This window comes from Vulpes lagopus, chromosome 9 (genome assembly GCF_018345385.1).
Source record: "Vulpes lagopus strain Blue_001 chromosome 9, ASM1834538v1, whole genome shotgun sequence".
Taxonomy (NCBI): Eukaryota; Metazoa; Chordata; class Mammalia; order Carnivora; family Canidae; genus Vulpes; species Vulpes lagopus.
In genome coordinates, this window is record NC_054832.1 from 47,011,395 (window position 1) to 47,028,516 (window position 17,122).

At 34.3% G+C, this 17,122-nt stretch overlaps 2 protein-coding genes across 2 annotated transcripts in view; both read right to left on the reverse strand.

Moving 5' to 3' along the window:
• The window catches only part of CNBD1 (cyclic nucleotide binding domain containing 1), a 541,281-nt gene that overhangs the window by 200,838 nt on the left and 323,321 nt on the right, over nucleotides 1-17,122 (reverse strand). The gene's annotated exons all lie outside the window — the stretch shown is intronic.
• On the reverse strand, nucleotides 3,716-4,246 carry LOC121499164 (tubulin alpha chain-like). Its single transcript, XM_041769713.1, has one exon. The coding sequence runs from the start codon at nucleotides 4,244-4,246 to the stop codon at nucleotides 3,716-3,718; it is 531 nt and encodes a 176-aa protein (XP_041625647.1).

Below are 17,122 nucleotides of genomic sequence, written 5' to 3' on the forward strand. Positions count from 1 at the left end.
TTAATTAAACAGTTAGCATGTACTTCTTTCCATGCAGAAAACACTATTAATCATGTTTTCAAAAAGCCTAAAATATAGTTACCTAGATGAGGCAGATAGTGAAAAACAAAGCAGTAGTGGGGGAGAGTTGAATGTTTATTGGATTCTAAATAATTTTTTTTTTTTTTTTACTTTTTTGGAGTTAAAAGAACATCTTCACAATGTCACATAATGCAAAAAGCAAGCAAATATATTTTGTTCATATGGTGTGAAATCTGGACTTGATTTTGGAATGTGTCACTATTTTAAGAAGATTTCAAGCTGGAGGACATAAGTATTTTTTTAAAAAATTGTTCAGATAATTTAAAAATTGTGCGATTATTCAAAAAAGAAAGAAAAAAGACATAATTCACTGAAAGGACACCAAAATAAGTTATGCAGGCTTATGCACATTACCTTTATCATAATATAAGCATGTATGCATAAAAGTATTTATAAGCTACACAGAATCTTTTTCCTGATTGGTTAGAATTATCTCTATTATTTTCAAATGCTACAGTTTTCACTGTTAATTTCTCACAGAGCAATATTATTTCGTAATTAATCAATATTTGTTGATTAAAGTATTATAATTAAACCTAGGTAAAATTATGTTAACTTTCTCTATATCTACATTTATATATAATTTATTAGTTGAGAGAAAGTGCATTTTTCCTGTGGCTACAAAGATTTAAATTGAATTTCTAAAGATGAGGACTAAAATGACTGATATGAAAAATGCAAATGATATAATTTGTAGTAAATTAGACAATGCAGAAAAAAACATTAATAAAATGAAGACATGGTAATAGAATCCAAAATAGAACAGAGGGGGAAAAATAATCAAACACACATAAGCAAGCGCACACACATACACACACAGAGGATGAAGCAATAGTGAAATAGAGAACAAGTTCCATTGGCCTAATATACATGTAAACTGTGGTACCCCAAACAAAGAGTATTTGAAAAACATGGCCAAAAATAGTCCACATTTGATTGAAGTGACTTTTCCACCCCAAAATATCAGAATACACGTTGTTTACAAGTGCACATGGAGAGCACCTGGGTGGCTCAGTGGTTGAGCATCTGCCTTTGGCTCAGGTTTTGATTTGGGGTCCTGGGCTCTTGTCCCTCATCAGGCTCCCCATAGGGAGCCTGCTTCTCCCTCTGCCTATATCTCTGCCTCTCTCTCTCTGTCATGAATAAATAAACAAAATCTTTAAAAAAAAACATGTACACATGGAGCACTTACTAAATAGACCATATTATGGACCATAAAACATCTTTTAACAAACTTTAAGGAATTCACATCACATAAAATATATTCTTTGACAAAAATAGAATTAAATTTAAAATCATTACCTGGAAAAAATACTTGGAAGCTTAATAACATAGTTTCAGATAAACTGCATCAAGAAGAAATCAAAAGGAAAATTACAAAGAGTTTTGAGTGGGATGAAAACAAAGACCATAACCAACATTTGTGAAGTACTTCTAAAGCAGTACATAGAAATAATAGCATTAAATGGCTATATTAAAAAGGGGAAAAAGTCTTAAGTCAACAACCTCAGTTTCCATCTTGATACGATAATGGTGTATTAAACTCAACATGAGCAGAAAAAAAGTAAATAATAAAGATAGGAGTAAAAATCAATGAAAGGAAGATAGGAAAATATAGAAAATACAAAATCCCAAAGCTGATGCTTTGAGAAGATCAATAAAATTAATACACCTCAAGCCAGACAAATCACAATAGAAAATTCTGAAAAAAATCTTCTAAGATAAGTACTATTATTATCCCCATTTACAGAGGAGAAAAATTAGACACAGAGAGGTACATGATTTGTCCAATATCTCACAAATAATAGTGTAGCCAGAATTCAAACCCAAGTCATTATCCTCTTCCAGTGATGCTCTTAAATGTATATTACACTACATAATGCATATATACATAACTACAAACTCATACCAATTAGTATTTATATAGCTACATACTTATATATGGATATGATTCAGTAAATAATTATGCACCACTAAAATCAACCTCTACACACATTCTGGCATTTTTTCACTTTCAGTATATCTCAGACATCTATATACATCTGCATATACGATTTGCTTCATTCTTTATAGTGGTGGTATCTCCCCATTGAATAAATGTTCCAATATTTATTTAACCAGCCCCTTCTTGATGGACATTAATTCATTTCTCATTGCAAAAAACTGTGCAATAAAAACTACTGTACATATATCTTTGAACAAGTGCACATTTATTGGTAGTATAAATTTTTAGAAATAGAATTTTCTAGCATAAGGATTTTTATTTTTTATAAATTTTGACAAATTAGCCTTGAAACATGCTGTACCAGCTGACATGCCCACCTAAAATGCATAAGATTCTTGCTTTCTAACTTCCTAGAGAATCTTGTGTTTTCAAATTATTTTCAATTTTTGTCTGTGGGATAGGTAGAAAATCTCATTAAAATCGAGTTTTCAAAAATAAGTGAAGTTGAATTATGTAAGGTTTTTTATTCCCTCATAGAGAGCTATCTTTTTTGTTTGTTTATTTGTTTGTTTGTTTGTTTTTTCATTTAAGACAGGGAATACTTTATCCAAACCCATCAAAGACAGCTTGAGTCTATTAAAAAGCATTCTGTTTTGGTTTCTGAGTTTTGTTTTTTTTTTTAAGATTTATTTATTTGAGAGAGAGAGAGAGAGAGAGAGAGAGAGAGAGAGGAAGAGAGTGTGAGGAGGGGAAAGGGCAGAGAGAGAGAGAGATATATCTTAAACAGACTCCTTGCGGAGGGTGAAGCCAGAAAACAGGACTCGATCTCAGGACCCTGAGATCATGATGTGAGCCAAAATAAAAAGTTGGTCCCCCAACCGACTGAGCCATCTTGGTGCTCCACAAAGTTTTATATTTTAAAGCATAGGTCAATAATTATATGTGAAAGTATACACTGTTAAATACAAATTAACTGACCATAGCACAACTTTTCAATGTTTAACACAGTATAAGATTCCCTGTAAAAGCAGCACCTTGTGATATTTTTACCTTTGGTATTCTCCTTCTTCACTCTCTTTTTCAACAGAATCCACACCAACTTCCTCATAATCCTCCTAAGGGCAGCCATATCCTCATGGACCTCAGAAAACTCTCCTATGTCATGCTCTTACCCACATACTAGTGAACAAACATGGTTGGCATACATCAGGGCAAACTCTTGGTCCAGGTGAGCCCAGGCCTCAGCAATGGCTGTTGCTCAGCATGTTCACAGCACACTGTACTTTGGCCAAGTCTCCACCATGTACCATAGGCTGGTAATTAATGCCAGCTTTGAAGTCAGTGGGGCACCAGTCCACAAACTGGATGGCACACTTGATCTTGATGGTGGCAATGGCAGCACTGATATCTTTGGGAACGAAGACACCACAGGACAACAGGTAGCAAGCCATGTATTTACCATGGTGAGGGTCACATTTCACCATCTAGTTGGCTGGGCCTCCATCAAATCTGAGGGAAGCAGTGATTGAAGACACAATTTGAACTATTAATCTATTTAGGTTATTGTAGGTTGGGCATTCAGTATCAAGCTTTCTACAACAGATGTCATAGATGGCCTCATTGTCTACCATAAAGGCACAGAGTGTGCCAGGGTGGTGTGGGTAGTGAGAACAGAGTTGTAGGGCTCAACTACAGCTCTGGAAACTGAGGAAGGGGTGCTGGGTAAATGGGGAACTCCAGCTTGGAGTTCTTGCCATAATCAATAGAGAGATGTTCCCTCAGCAGGTTGGTGAAGCCGGAACCAGTTCCCCCTTCAAAGTTGTGGAAGACCAAGAAGCCCTGAAGACCTGTGCCCTGGTCGGCCAGTTTCTGAATTTGGTCCAAGACAAGGTCAATGATCTCCTTGCCACTGGTGTAGTGCCCTTGGGCATAGTTACTGGTCTCGTTTTCCTTGCCTGTAATGAGGTGCTGCCAGTAGCTGCCTGTGCAAACTTCATCAATCACTGTGGGCTCCAGTTCTACAAACACTGCCCTGCGCATATGCTTCCCAGTACCCGTCTCACTGAAGAAGGTATTGAAGGAGTCCTCTCCCCCAGTGGTTTCAACACCTAACATCTGACCATCAGGCTGGATGCTGTGTTCTAGGCAATAGAGGTCCCAGCAGGCATTGTCAGTCTGGACACCAGCCTGGCCACCAGAGATGGAGATGCATTCATACATGGTTGCTGCTTTGGGGCAGCTGAACAAGAGGGCATAGAGGAAGAGGTTGTTACTTCTTATAGCGCAACTCTCAGGTGGTCCACGTTAGAGAATCTGCCGAGAACTTCTTATTCTCTTCTTTCTTCATTCTCTTCCCCCTACCTGTCTCCTTTGAGATTTTACAACTATTGGTAACAGGCAGTTTTATATTGAAATGATTTTTTCTCATGTGTACAGCAACTTTAGTAGGCCATTTACATATTAATATTGATAGAACACTTTACCACTTAGAATACTGAATTTTTATTACTCAGAGATTATGATTTCAATTTATGTCTTTTACGTTTTTTTTTAATTGAGTCATAAAGGACTTCCTCCATCAAAGGCTAGAGAATGAATTTGCTTTTGTTTTCTTAAAACAATGTTATGATATCATTGTTTACAGAGAGGTTTTTAATCCACCTGACGCATTTGTTCCTGTTCATTGCTTATCTAACAATCAGATATTTAATAAACTTTTCTCCTACTTTTGAAATAAGACCTCTATATTATACAAAATTGCTATGTTTTATTCCTTAGTCTTTCAATTAGTTTGCCTACAAAATAAAATATCTGATTTATATTACATTCTTTCAGTATTTTATTTTATTTTTTTCATTTTTTAAATAAATTAATTTTTTATTGGTGTTCAATTTACCAACATACAGAAAAACACCCAATGCTCATCCGTCAAGTGCCCCCCTCAGTGCCCGTCACCCAGTCACCCCCACCCCACGCCCTCCTTCCCTTCCACCACCCCTAGTTCGTTTCCCAGAGTTAGGAGTCTTTATGTTCTGTCTCCCTTCCTGATATTTCCCACACATTTCTTCTCCCTTCCTTTATATTCCCTTTCACTATTATTTATATTCCCCAAATGAATGAGAACATACACTGTTTGTCCTTCTCCGATTGACTTATTTCACTCAGCATAATACCCTCCAGTTCCATCCACGTTGAAGCAAATGGTGGGTATTTGTCGTTTCTAATTGCTGAGTAATATTCCATTGTATACATAAACCACATCTTCTTTATCCATTCATCTTTCGATGGACACCGAGGCTCCTTCCACAGTTTGGCTATTGTGGCCATTGCTGATAGAAACATCGGGGTGCAGGTGTCCCGACGTTTCATTGCATCTGAATCTTTGGGGTAAATCCCCAACAGTGCAATTGCTGGGTCGTAGGGCAGGTCTATTTTTAACTCTTTGAGGAACCTCCACACAGTTTTCCAGAGTGGCTGCACCAGGTCACATTCCCAACAGGGTAAGAGGGTTCCCTTTTCTCCGCATCCTCTCCAACCACAATGAGATCCCACCTCACACCAGTAAGAATGGGGAAAATTAACAAGGCAGGAAACCACAAATGTTGGAGAGGATGCGGAGAAAAGGGAACCCTCTTTCAGTATTTTAAAAGTATATTTAAAGTTTGCTTATTAATTTTCTATGTAGATATTAGTATCAACATAATCAACCTTAAAAAGAATTCCTGCTGCTGTTTTTTATTAGGTTTACCTTAGGCTAACAAATTAGTGAAAAAACGTCTTTTTTGCAGTAATGTATTTTCCTATTAAAAAAGAAGTTTTGTCTCAATTATTATCTTATTTTATGTAATTCAGTTGATTTATATATATATTTCTTATTGAGCGTATTTCTAGATAGTTCATATTTTTATTACTATTATGTATAATCTCTTCCTCCTTTAAATTTTATAAATAGCTTTTTTTTAAAGATTTTATTTATTCATTCATGAGAGACACAGAGAGAGAGAGGCAGAGACAGACACAGGCAGAGGGAGAAGCAGGCTCCATGCAGGGAGCCCGATGTGGGACTCGATCCCGGACTCCAGGACCACACCCTGGGCCGAAGGCAGGCACTATACCGCTGAGCCATCCAGGGATCCCCTATAAATAGCTTTTATAAAATACATTTAAATATTAATCTTGCCACGAGTAGTTTCACTAAATTCCATGATTCCTAATAACTTTCTCGTTGATTTCACAAATATTAAAGTATAAGTAATATAATAAGTAAATAATGATTATTTTACTTCCCCCTTTTGCAAGTTCATGCTCTTTATTTTTTTTAAATGTTACGCAAGTGTTGTATGTAAATATTGAATTACTAAACTGTACACCTGAAACTAAGATTACGCTTTATGTTAACTGGAATTTAAATAAAAACTTTAAAAATAAATAAATAAAAATGCTAGTGAGTTTATCACTTTAATAATAATTCTGGTATTTACTGTTAAGAACATAGCTTAATTATTTTTTGAAATCTAGATAATTTTATCATATTATAGAACTTTTCATTTATTCTCATCTTATTTGGAATTTGTGTTAGAATTTCCTCAAAGGTATTTTAGCTGTCATGAACATAGGTTATATTTCTACCTTGATTTTTATATTTTAGTAAAATATATTAATGCCTTTTAAATATATATATATATATATATTGAACTAGTTCTCAAAGAATTTCTAGAATGAACCAACATTTTGGTGCGTTATTCTTTAAAGTTCTGCTGGATTATGTCTAACAATATATTTTTCAGGATTTTTATATTAATATTCACATTTGAGATTTCTAAATAGTCTTTTTAAATATTTTTATATATTTTTGTATTATCTTTGTCAGCTTTAACTCCCATGTTATACTAAATTTGAAAGAGAACATTGGTATCATTTCTTCCTTAAAAATGTAATCAACTTAACAAATGTTAGCCATATTAAAATATTCATACTGTTATTACAGTATGCTTCTGGTACACAGCAAAGACTTTTCCAGTGTTCTAGAAAAAGTTGCTGACCACTCTTCTGAGATAAACAGACAAAGCAAAACCAACAGTTTACATTAAAAAATCATAAGATAGAAAATAGAGGCTAAGACAAATTTTTGTCTTAGTGTGCCATTATGCAAATTATTTCTGTTGCTCACATGTTTTTTCTACTGTCATTTTATAAGAAAAGTGACAAAAATGTTAGAAATGTGAAATTTATATAACCAATCTATATTTTTCTTATATTTTTCTATTTTTTAACAAGTAATTTAAAAAATCTGCAAGTAACTTTCAATCTAATAAAGAGAGCATGAGAACAAAGTATAAGGTATCAAATCTCCCTATTATAAATGAAAACATCTCTTAATGCAGATTATACAAGATATTGAATAGGTGGTTGAGGTGGTTTGTTAAGTGATATTCTTGTGGTTCACATACATTAAAAACTATTGATAATTTCTTCAAGATTAAAAGATTTGTTCAAGTAATGTATATTATATTTCTTCTCTTTAAAACTGTGTCTTAAATATTTGACAAATAGCATGAATAAATAACGGGTCAAAGTACTTCTTGAGAATAACTAAAGAACATAAAGAAAATTGTTCTGTGTAAAATGCCTAAATAATTATCACATTATTCAAAAATATATCATTTATTCTTAGAGAGTAACTCAAATTTGATTTATATTTTATATTCTATGTCAAATATTATCTCAAGATAAGTTGCAGCAATATTTCCTAAAACAACATTTGTCAAACAAACATGAGTGGATTAATATTAATATAGTATGTGCAAAAAAAGAAGCAAATCTCTCAAGTTCAACAGCACTTTGTCCTGTCTGAAATGGAATTTAAATATATGGTATTTTAGCCTTGCCAAGCTTTCTGGATGAAAAACTGACTTAATGTGAAAATAAATATTAGAAACCCTGAGCCTGGATTGCTCAGTTGATTAAGCATCTGTCTTTAGCTCAAGTCATGATCCCAGAGTCCTGGGATTGAGCCCCTCGTTGGGCTTCCTGGTCAGCAGGGAGTAGACTTCTCCCTCTTACTCTCACCTTCCCCAGGCTCATGATCTCTCTATCTCTCTTTAAATAATAAATAAATAAATAAATAAATAAATAAATAAATAAATAAATATCATAAAATATGACTACCATCACAAAAATGGCCAGAAATTAAATAATGAAAATAATTCAGAACATTAAAAGTATGCTATTTGAGGTATTTAAACAGAACTATTGTAGCACTTAAGCCTAAATTTATGTCAATGTTCTCATTCTTCTCAGAGCTCTACCTATGTCTTAAAAATAAAATCTTAATTTTTTTTTAAAAAAATAAATTTTATAAATAGTTTATTATCTCAAAACCACTGATATGGTGCTTTGAGGAGACAGAATGTACAAGAGAGTAAGTTGCTTTTGAAAATGGGTAATGTCTTCCAGGCAGTGCTCAGCCCAGTAATAAAAGACATGATAGATTAGATAGATAGATAGATAGATAGATAGATAGATAGATAGATGATAGATAGATAGATAGATAGATAGATAGATAGATGATAGATAGAGGTGTAAAGATTTTTCTTTGATGAAACTATGAAAATCTATAAACTCTTATTGTAATAATCCTTAGCAAGAGTAATCCTAGAGATTTCAGAGAATTCATTTAGAAGATTATATTTCATGAAGTCATATAAAGGCAGTTGCAAATATAAATACACAAAACAATGTCATTAGAAACATTGCCTCTGAGAAATCTAGAGGAAGATCTGTAATTTAAAGACATCAGCTAGCTCTTTTTTTAGGTACCAGAAAATGACAGGTGTAATGCAAGTTATAGTGTGATACAGCAGCAGAAATAATTTGGGGTCATGAAGAAATAAAATCACAAAGACAAAGCATATCTGAGTCCAAAAGAAGGCAGTCCTCTCTGCCCAAGTGATGCACAAATAACTTTTAAAAGGCTAGGCACTGCCACACTTCCACTTGGATAAAGTGTGCATTTTTTGTTGTCTCGGCATCTCTGTAGAGACACACTCATCCCCTTTGGCAATCTAAGTGGTTCAAGGAAGACTTTACCGTTTTCCAGGGGCAGGGCTGTGATCTAGCTCCAACTGAACAACAAAACCCTCCCTTAGCCAGAGTCAGTTGTTGAGTGTATATGTGACTCAAGCCTGGCCTGTGAGTCTTACTAGATTTTTCCTGGAGCAATCAGGAACAGACTTTTTCACAGGAATTGTTTGCCCTGACAAAAATGTATCCCCTAGATGTTTTTGGCCATAACATAGGGAAACTTGCTGGAGAAGGGAATAAACTCAAAACAAAACAGAACAAGGACTGGAACAAATAATCATAGTGCAATTAGTTCAGATTTTGGATCAAGGTTTCCTGAAAAATAAGTTCCTGAACTTCCCAGTTATATATACCAATAAATTACTTTGAGTTTATTAGTATATTTTCCTCTTGATTCATTTAGTTTGATTTCTCTCATTTAAGATGCAAATATATCTACTAAAACACATTAAACTAAGAATTCAAGAAGCCTTTCTGTAATATCCTTGCTAGGCTCTGATCATTTAAGATTTTAGCAAAAGTTCTCTCAGACAGACTCTTTTACCAAGCTAAAAGACTATAAAACATGATCCATGCCCATATCTCATTGAATACCGGTAGCTAGCAAGTTACACTTTAACATATTCATGTATTTCAATTACTATCAAATGAACTGTATTTTAGACAAGGGTTGATTGTTTCAACACGCAAAAATGCTGTTTATGTCCCTTGGATTTCTCATTGTAATCATAAGTTTTAATCAAATATTAAACCAATAAATATTCTATGTGAAAGAGTTTTCATGAAATCTAAACATGAATGGATTAGAAAGACCTAATATTTGTGAGCTTCATGAGAAAATATCCTGATTAGACAGAGGAAACAACTTGGGGAAAAAAAACAAAAACCTAATCTTCACAAAATATTTTATTTACTGTTCTTCTTTAAATGAATTATTAGAACTCATGGGTCTAAAAAAATCTCTAATGTGGATCCATATTCAAAGAGATATTCATCCTCCATCAAAACATGGAAAATAGAGAATATATCAAAAATTTTAAATTAAAAAATAAAATTCTTAAGCTACCTATTGTCATTTTACACAATAATTTTTAAAATTATGTTACCAGTTACTGTTTGTAACACAGCAACACATCTGTGAATTTTAGTCTTTTAGAAGTTAAAGTATCTAACTTTCAGTTTAACAATATATACCTTTACAATTCTTTTTCAATTCTTCGGTATAGATTTTAAACTCAGTAAGGATGGGTACTCCTTCTGGTGACTCTCTAGAGTTCTGGGTTTTATACATTGCAAATGTTTACTAACTGAGATATGATTCATTTTCATTAAAACATTCTCTGTTTATGTCTAGTCTCTGTATATATATATATATATATATGCACACATTTTGTAAAAACAATTTCCATTCTTGAGAATAATATTAAGAAAATAATTTTTAAATACCTTGTAAAATGAAAAGTATAATAATATTGATATTCTTGACGCATACATGTATTTTTTAAACTGCAAGTAGTGCCAACTCATGGGTGACTGATTTACATAATTCTCTATATATTAATATTCATTTAAGTCAACTGTCCAAGGAGCTAAGAAAATGTCTGGTTTCAGTTATTTTTTATTTTTTATTTTTTCATATATCAAGCCCGTTTGTCTTAAGTATAATGCCAATCCAAGATCAGCTCTATGGTGGTGGGATATTGTTATATGTAGGAAAAAGGGAGGGATGGAAGGCCACCACACATGGTTGTGTAGGTTATTCACTATGTAAGGCATCTGGGTTGTAGGGGTTAGTGTGGCTGAAACACAGCTGATGTCCCAGACGCCATGCTGTGTGTGCTGTTACAGAGCTGCATCTGCTGAGATAGAGCTGTGTCTTTTTCTAATTTACACAAAGGTGACATATGGTTTGGGACAATTTCCTTATCTACTCCTCACTCTGTCTCATAATTGGATTGTCTTCTGTCCTCATTCCATATTTCCCCAACAAGCCAAGGACCCAAAAATCTTTACCAAATTTACAATCCAGGCTTCTTTCAATCTATGATTCTCTGGGTAATACATTTGAGTATTCAGGACTCTGTAAACGCAAAGACATCATTTCATTTACACTATCCTCTGTAAGGCCTAGGCGAAAAGAAGAAGGGGATAGAATGTGGTACAGAGTTTTTAAACCATATGTCTATGTCTTACTGTTTATTATAGCAATAGGAGTTTCTTGAAACATCAAACAGTTTGGTATATCCTTCTGAAAGGGAAAGCAGGGGAAATTCTGTAAACTGCATGTGATCTAACAAGAGCATGGAGACTACAGAAATCTGGCCAGCAGCAGAAGCAGAATTAGTAAACATAGACATTGATGAAGGAAGGTTAATCCTCAGAATTCACCGAGGTAACTATGTGAAAATGATAGGGACTTGAAAATTAAACTCCAGATTTTTGTTCTGCCTGGAGTCTAACATTCCTATCTCTGCTAACACATAGGCAGTTGCTTTTGACTCTTCCAAATACAGAAAACCTCTTGGAGAAATAATATGGTGGAAAGAAGATTTTCCACTATATTTTCATTGCATAGAAGATTCATTTTCTCATTAATCACTTCTGGATTTCAAATATAACATTTACTAAAAGTTTGACCTTTGAAAAATAAATTTTTGAGCTTTAGTTTCCCTTATTAAAGTTTCTCTTTATTGGGATGCCTGGGTGGCTCACCGGTTTAGCGCCGCCTTCGGGCCAGGGTGTGATCCTGGAGATCTAGGATCGAGTCCCACATCAGGCTCCCTGCATGGAGCCTGCTTCTCCCTTTGACTGTGTCTGTGCCTCTTATGAATAAATAAATAAAATCTTTAAAAATAATAATAATAAAGTTTCTCTTTATTAATACAAAGTATACCTACCTTATGGAAGTTTTTGAGAAGTAAATGAGAAAAAATATATATAAATAACCAGAAAGTAGCTGACATAGAATGGATGTTCAATAAATGCTCATTTTTCCCTTACTCAATCAGTTGGATTCCTTGTCTTAGTGAAGTAACCAACATAAATTTGAAGCTAAAAGAACAATAATTTATGTTGTTCAGTAGTTCAAGGGGGCAGTGATGGGTTGGGTGAAGGATACTTTTTATTTTCAGAAACAGAGAAGGTATTTTTCAAGTCCTCCATCATACTTATGGGTAATATGATTTAACAAGGTTTTGTGCACTGTCCTAGGAACCTAAGTAACTAATACCAATTTTTTGGTGGGGTGTAGTGAGGGAGGGGATGGGAAGGTATTACAGGTTATCAACATATATATATATATATATATATATATAGTATACAGACTATATATAGTCTAGAGACATATGGTAGACTAATAAATCTATGGAATATCACAGATCTTTATTTTCACAGATGTTAATGATTCTTATAAAATTATATTTATATTTCTAAACATTTTTATTTTTTTAAGGTTTTTTTTTTTTAATTTTTATTTATTTATGATAGTCACAGAGAGATAGAGAGAGAGGCAGAGACACAGGCAGAGGGAGAAGCAGGCTCCATGCACCGGGAGCCCGACGTGGGATTCGATCCCGGGTCTCCAGGATCGCGCCCTGGGCCAAAGGCAGGCGCCAAACCGCTGCGCCACCCAGGGATCCCTATTTTTTTAAGATTTTATTTATTCATTCATAAGAGGCACAGAGAGAGAGGTAGAGACATAGGCAGAGGGAAAAGCAGGTTCCCTACCGGGAGCCTGATATGGAGACTCAATCACAGGACCCGGGGATCACACCCTGAGCCAAAGGCAGATGCTCAACCTCTGAGCCACCCAGGTGCCCCTAATTTCTAAACTTTTACATGTAGAATTACATAAATTATAAACTGTATTTTATAATTATCAGGGGGCTTAGCATTTAAAGGCATCCTATAACAATTTATTTGAGAACAGAATCTTCAGACTTTATAAATCAATTTTTAATATCAAAATTATAACATTATTTTTCATAAAGGTAATTTGATTTTCCACAAGACATATGATATATATATCATATATATAATACATGTGATACATATATATATCTTGTATTATAATTCTATTGGACAGCATTACTCTAAGATTTATACTTTCTCCAAATCAAGTATTACTACATTATGATCCTTTATAAATTATAGGCTCAGTTTTATGTTTTCAAATATTATTTCTATTTTATAGCCATCATAAGTGCAATGAAAAAGAACTGAATCATCATTGGTTGACAGTCTTACCAAACTAATACAGACACCGTTCTAATTGCTATTACATTATTATTCACGTTTTCTTCCCATGTTTTAACTATATTATTATTTTTTGAGTGCTGAGTTTGGTAGGTTCTTCATAGATTTTGGATATTAACTCTTTATCAGATATGCCATTTGTAAATATCTTTTCCCATTCTGTAGATTGCTTTTTGTGTTAATCATTTCTTTTGCTGTGCAAAAGCTTTTTATCTTGATGAAGTCCAAAAGTTTATTTTTGCTTTTATTTCCCTTATCTCAGGAAACCTACCGAGGAAGAAATTGCTATGGCCCATATCAAGGAAGCTACTGCCTATATTCTTTCAGATTTTGATGGTTTCCTGTCTCACATGTAGATCTTTCATCCATTTTGAATTTACTTTTGTGTGTGGTATATGAAAGGGGTCCAGTTTCATTCTTTTGCATATTTATGTCCAGTCTTTCCAACACCATTTGTTGAAGAGACTGTTTCCCATTGAATAGTCTTTTCTGCTTTGTTAATGATCAGTTGACCATATAGTTGTGAGTTCCTTTTTGGGTTTTCTATTCTATTCCATTCATTTGTCATTCTTTTTCTAATTCTGTTAAGTGTAGGGTTAGGTTGTGTATTTGAGACTTTTCTTGTCTCTTGAGATGGGCCTGCATTGCTACATATTTCCCTCTTATAACTGGTTTTGCTACATCACAAACATTTTGGATCTTGTGTTTTCATTTTCATTTGTTTCTACGTATTTTTTTTTTATGTCTTCTTTAATCTCCTGGTTAACCCATTCATTCTTTAGCACTATGCTATTTAACTTCCATGTATTTGTGGTCTTTACAAATTTTTTCTTTTGGTTGACTGCAGTTTAATAGTGTTGTGGTCAGAAAAGATGCATAGTATGATCTCAATCTTTTTGTACTTGTTGGGGTCTCATTTGTGATCTAGTATGTGATCTACTCTGGAGAATGCCCTATGTGCACTTGAAAAGAATGAGTATTCTGCTGCTTTAGGATGAAATGGTCTGATAAGTCCATCCTGTCCTGTATGTCATTCATTGTTTCCTTGTTAATTTTCAGCTTAGATTATCTTTGCATTGGAGTGTTAAAGTCCCCTACACTTATTATAATATTATCAATGAGTTCCTTTATGTTTGTTACTGATTGTTGTATATATTTCATGCTTCCAAGTCGGGGTCATCAATATTTACAATTATTAGATCTTCTTGTTGGATAGACCCCTTAATTGTGATTATAGTGCCCTTCTTCAGCTCTTGTTACAGTCTTTGGCTTAAAATCTAGTTTGTCTGATATAAGTATTGCTATTCTGGCTTTCTTTTGATGTCTATTAGCATGACAAATGTTTCTCTATCCCCTCATTTTTAGTCTTCAGGTGTCTTTAGGTCTAAAATGGAGTCTCTTGTAGGCAGTAAGAGCATTTGGTTGATTTACATTCAGAGTAATTATCGACAGATATGCATTCATTGTCATTTTATTACTGTTTTGTCATTGTTTCTGGAGATTTTCTCTGTTCCTTTCTAGTCTTTGTTACTTTTTGCCTTTCCTTCCCACTCATAGAGTTCTCCTTAGTATTTCTGGCAGTGCTGATTCAGTGGTCATAAATTCCTTTAGTTTTTGTTTGTCTAGGAAACTCTTTATCTCTCCTTATTTTCTGATGATAGCTTTGCTGGATAGAGTACCCTTGGTGGCAGATTTTTCCCCTTTAGCATATTGACTATATCATGCCACTGCCTTCTAGCTTCCCAAGTTTCTGTGGATAGATCTGCTGCTAGCCTTATGGGTCTTCCCTGTGGGGGAAGACCCATAAGTTAGGGACTTCTTTTGTCTTTTTACTTTTAGGATTTTTAATTTATGACTATGTTTTGCAAATTTAACTACAATATGTTTTGGTGTTGGCCTGCTTTGTTGATTTTTTTTATAGATTTTATTTATTCATTCATGAGAGACACAGAGAGAGAGAGAGAGAGAGAGAGAGGCAGAGACACAGGCTCCATTCTGGGAGCCCGAGCGGGACTCAATCCCGGGACCCCAGGATCACACCCTGGGCCAAAGGCAGCACTAAACCCCTGAGCCACCTGGCTACCCTATTGATTTTTATGGGAGTTCTCTGTGCCTCCTGGATATGGATATGTTTCCTTTCCCAGATTAAAAGAGTTTTCAGCTATTATTTCCTCAAATAAAACTCCTTTTTCTTTCTCTTCTCTGGAACTCTTATGATATGAATGTTATTATGTCTGATGGAGTCACTGAGTTCCCTAAATCTACTCTCGAGATCCATTTTTCCTCTTTCTCTCTTTTGTTCAACTTCATTATTTTCCACAATTCTCTCTTCTATATCACTTATTTGTTTCTCTGCTTCTTCTATCCTTGTGGTCATTACATCTAGTTGGTTTTGAGTCACAGTTATTGCCTTTTCATTTTGGCTTGATTGTTTTTTAGCACTTTTATCTCTGCAGAAATGGTCTCCCTGATGTCTTCCATGTTTTTCTTTAGCAAGTACTTATTTGTCACTATTGCTTTAAATTCTGGATCAGGCATGTTACGTATATCTCTTTGGATTAGAATTCTGGCTATTACATTTTCTTATTCTTTCTTTTGGGATCAATTCCTCCATCTTGGCATTTTGTCTAGATCTGTTTTCTTCTGTATGGTAGTAAAGCCTGTTGTGTTTCCTCCTCTTGAGAGTCATAGCTTTATGAAGAAGAGGTTATATAGTGTCCAGGCCTGGCACTTCAGTGTCTCTGATGTGCTGTGTACACTCTGCTGATGCATTTTGGCTGCTCTATCCCTTAGATCAGTCCTCTGCAGAGGTTCTTCTTGCCTGTGGTGGGCAGTGTTTGGACCTTGGCCAAAGTATGGCAAGTTTTAACTAGATGTGCTCTGATATGTTTGCTAAAAGAGATCTTATGCTATGTCCACTAGAACTGAAGCTTTACAGAGCTCTGTGGTTGGTAGACATGGTGCATGTGGGAGTTTAGTTTAGAAGATTATAATTTTTACAGTGACAAAATAAAAGAGACAACAGTTTTATGTGGGAAGTAGAAAGAAGTGGAAGAAAGTGCTCTAAAAAGAGCTTGAGAATTGCCTCAGCTGCTCAAGAAAAGTTCTATTTACTCATGAAAAAGTTGAATAGATGAATGTACTATTATTAAAAGGTATTTCATTGTGTCCTATTTCCAAAGGATTTGAATTAAATAAATTCTTAATTTATTTTAATTTAATTTCCGTCTACCCACTGGATAATTATTTAAATGAGCGATTTTTTTACGCTCATTTAAATTTACATAATTGTTTAAGATATTGTTTAATTCTTTACGTAATTGTTTAAGATATTGCTCACCTTTATCATAGTGTTACTACAATTAGAGGGCTAAATTTGAAGTCAACAATGGAACTACATACTTCCTACAAAGCATGTTTGGATGTATTCTATGGATACTAATAGATCTTTGTCAAATTGACAAATCAATTGAGAACAAAATCAATGGTTTTATAGTGCATAGTTGCATTAGTTTCCTGCAATTACTGCAACAAATTGTCACAAACTAGGTGGCTTAAATTGTGAAGCTTATTTATTGCTAGATCTAGAGGCTAGATTTCTGAAATCAAGGTGTCAGCAGGGCCCTCCCCCAGAAGAATCACTAGGCAAGGAATCTATTTCTTCCCTTTTTTAGCCTCTGGTGGTTGCTGGCATGCCTTAACACTCCCTGTCTGCTGGCTCATCACTCCAATCCATCACCCCATCACTTTGTCTTCTAC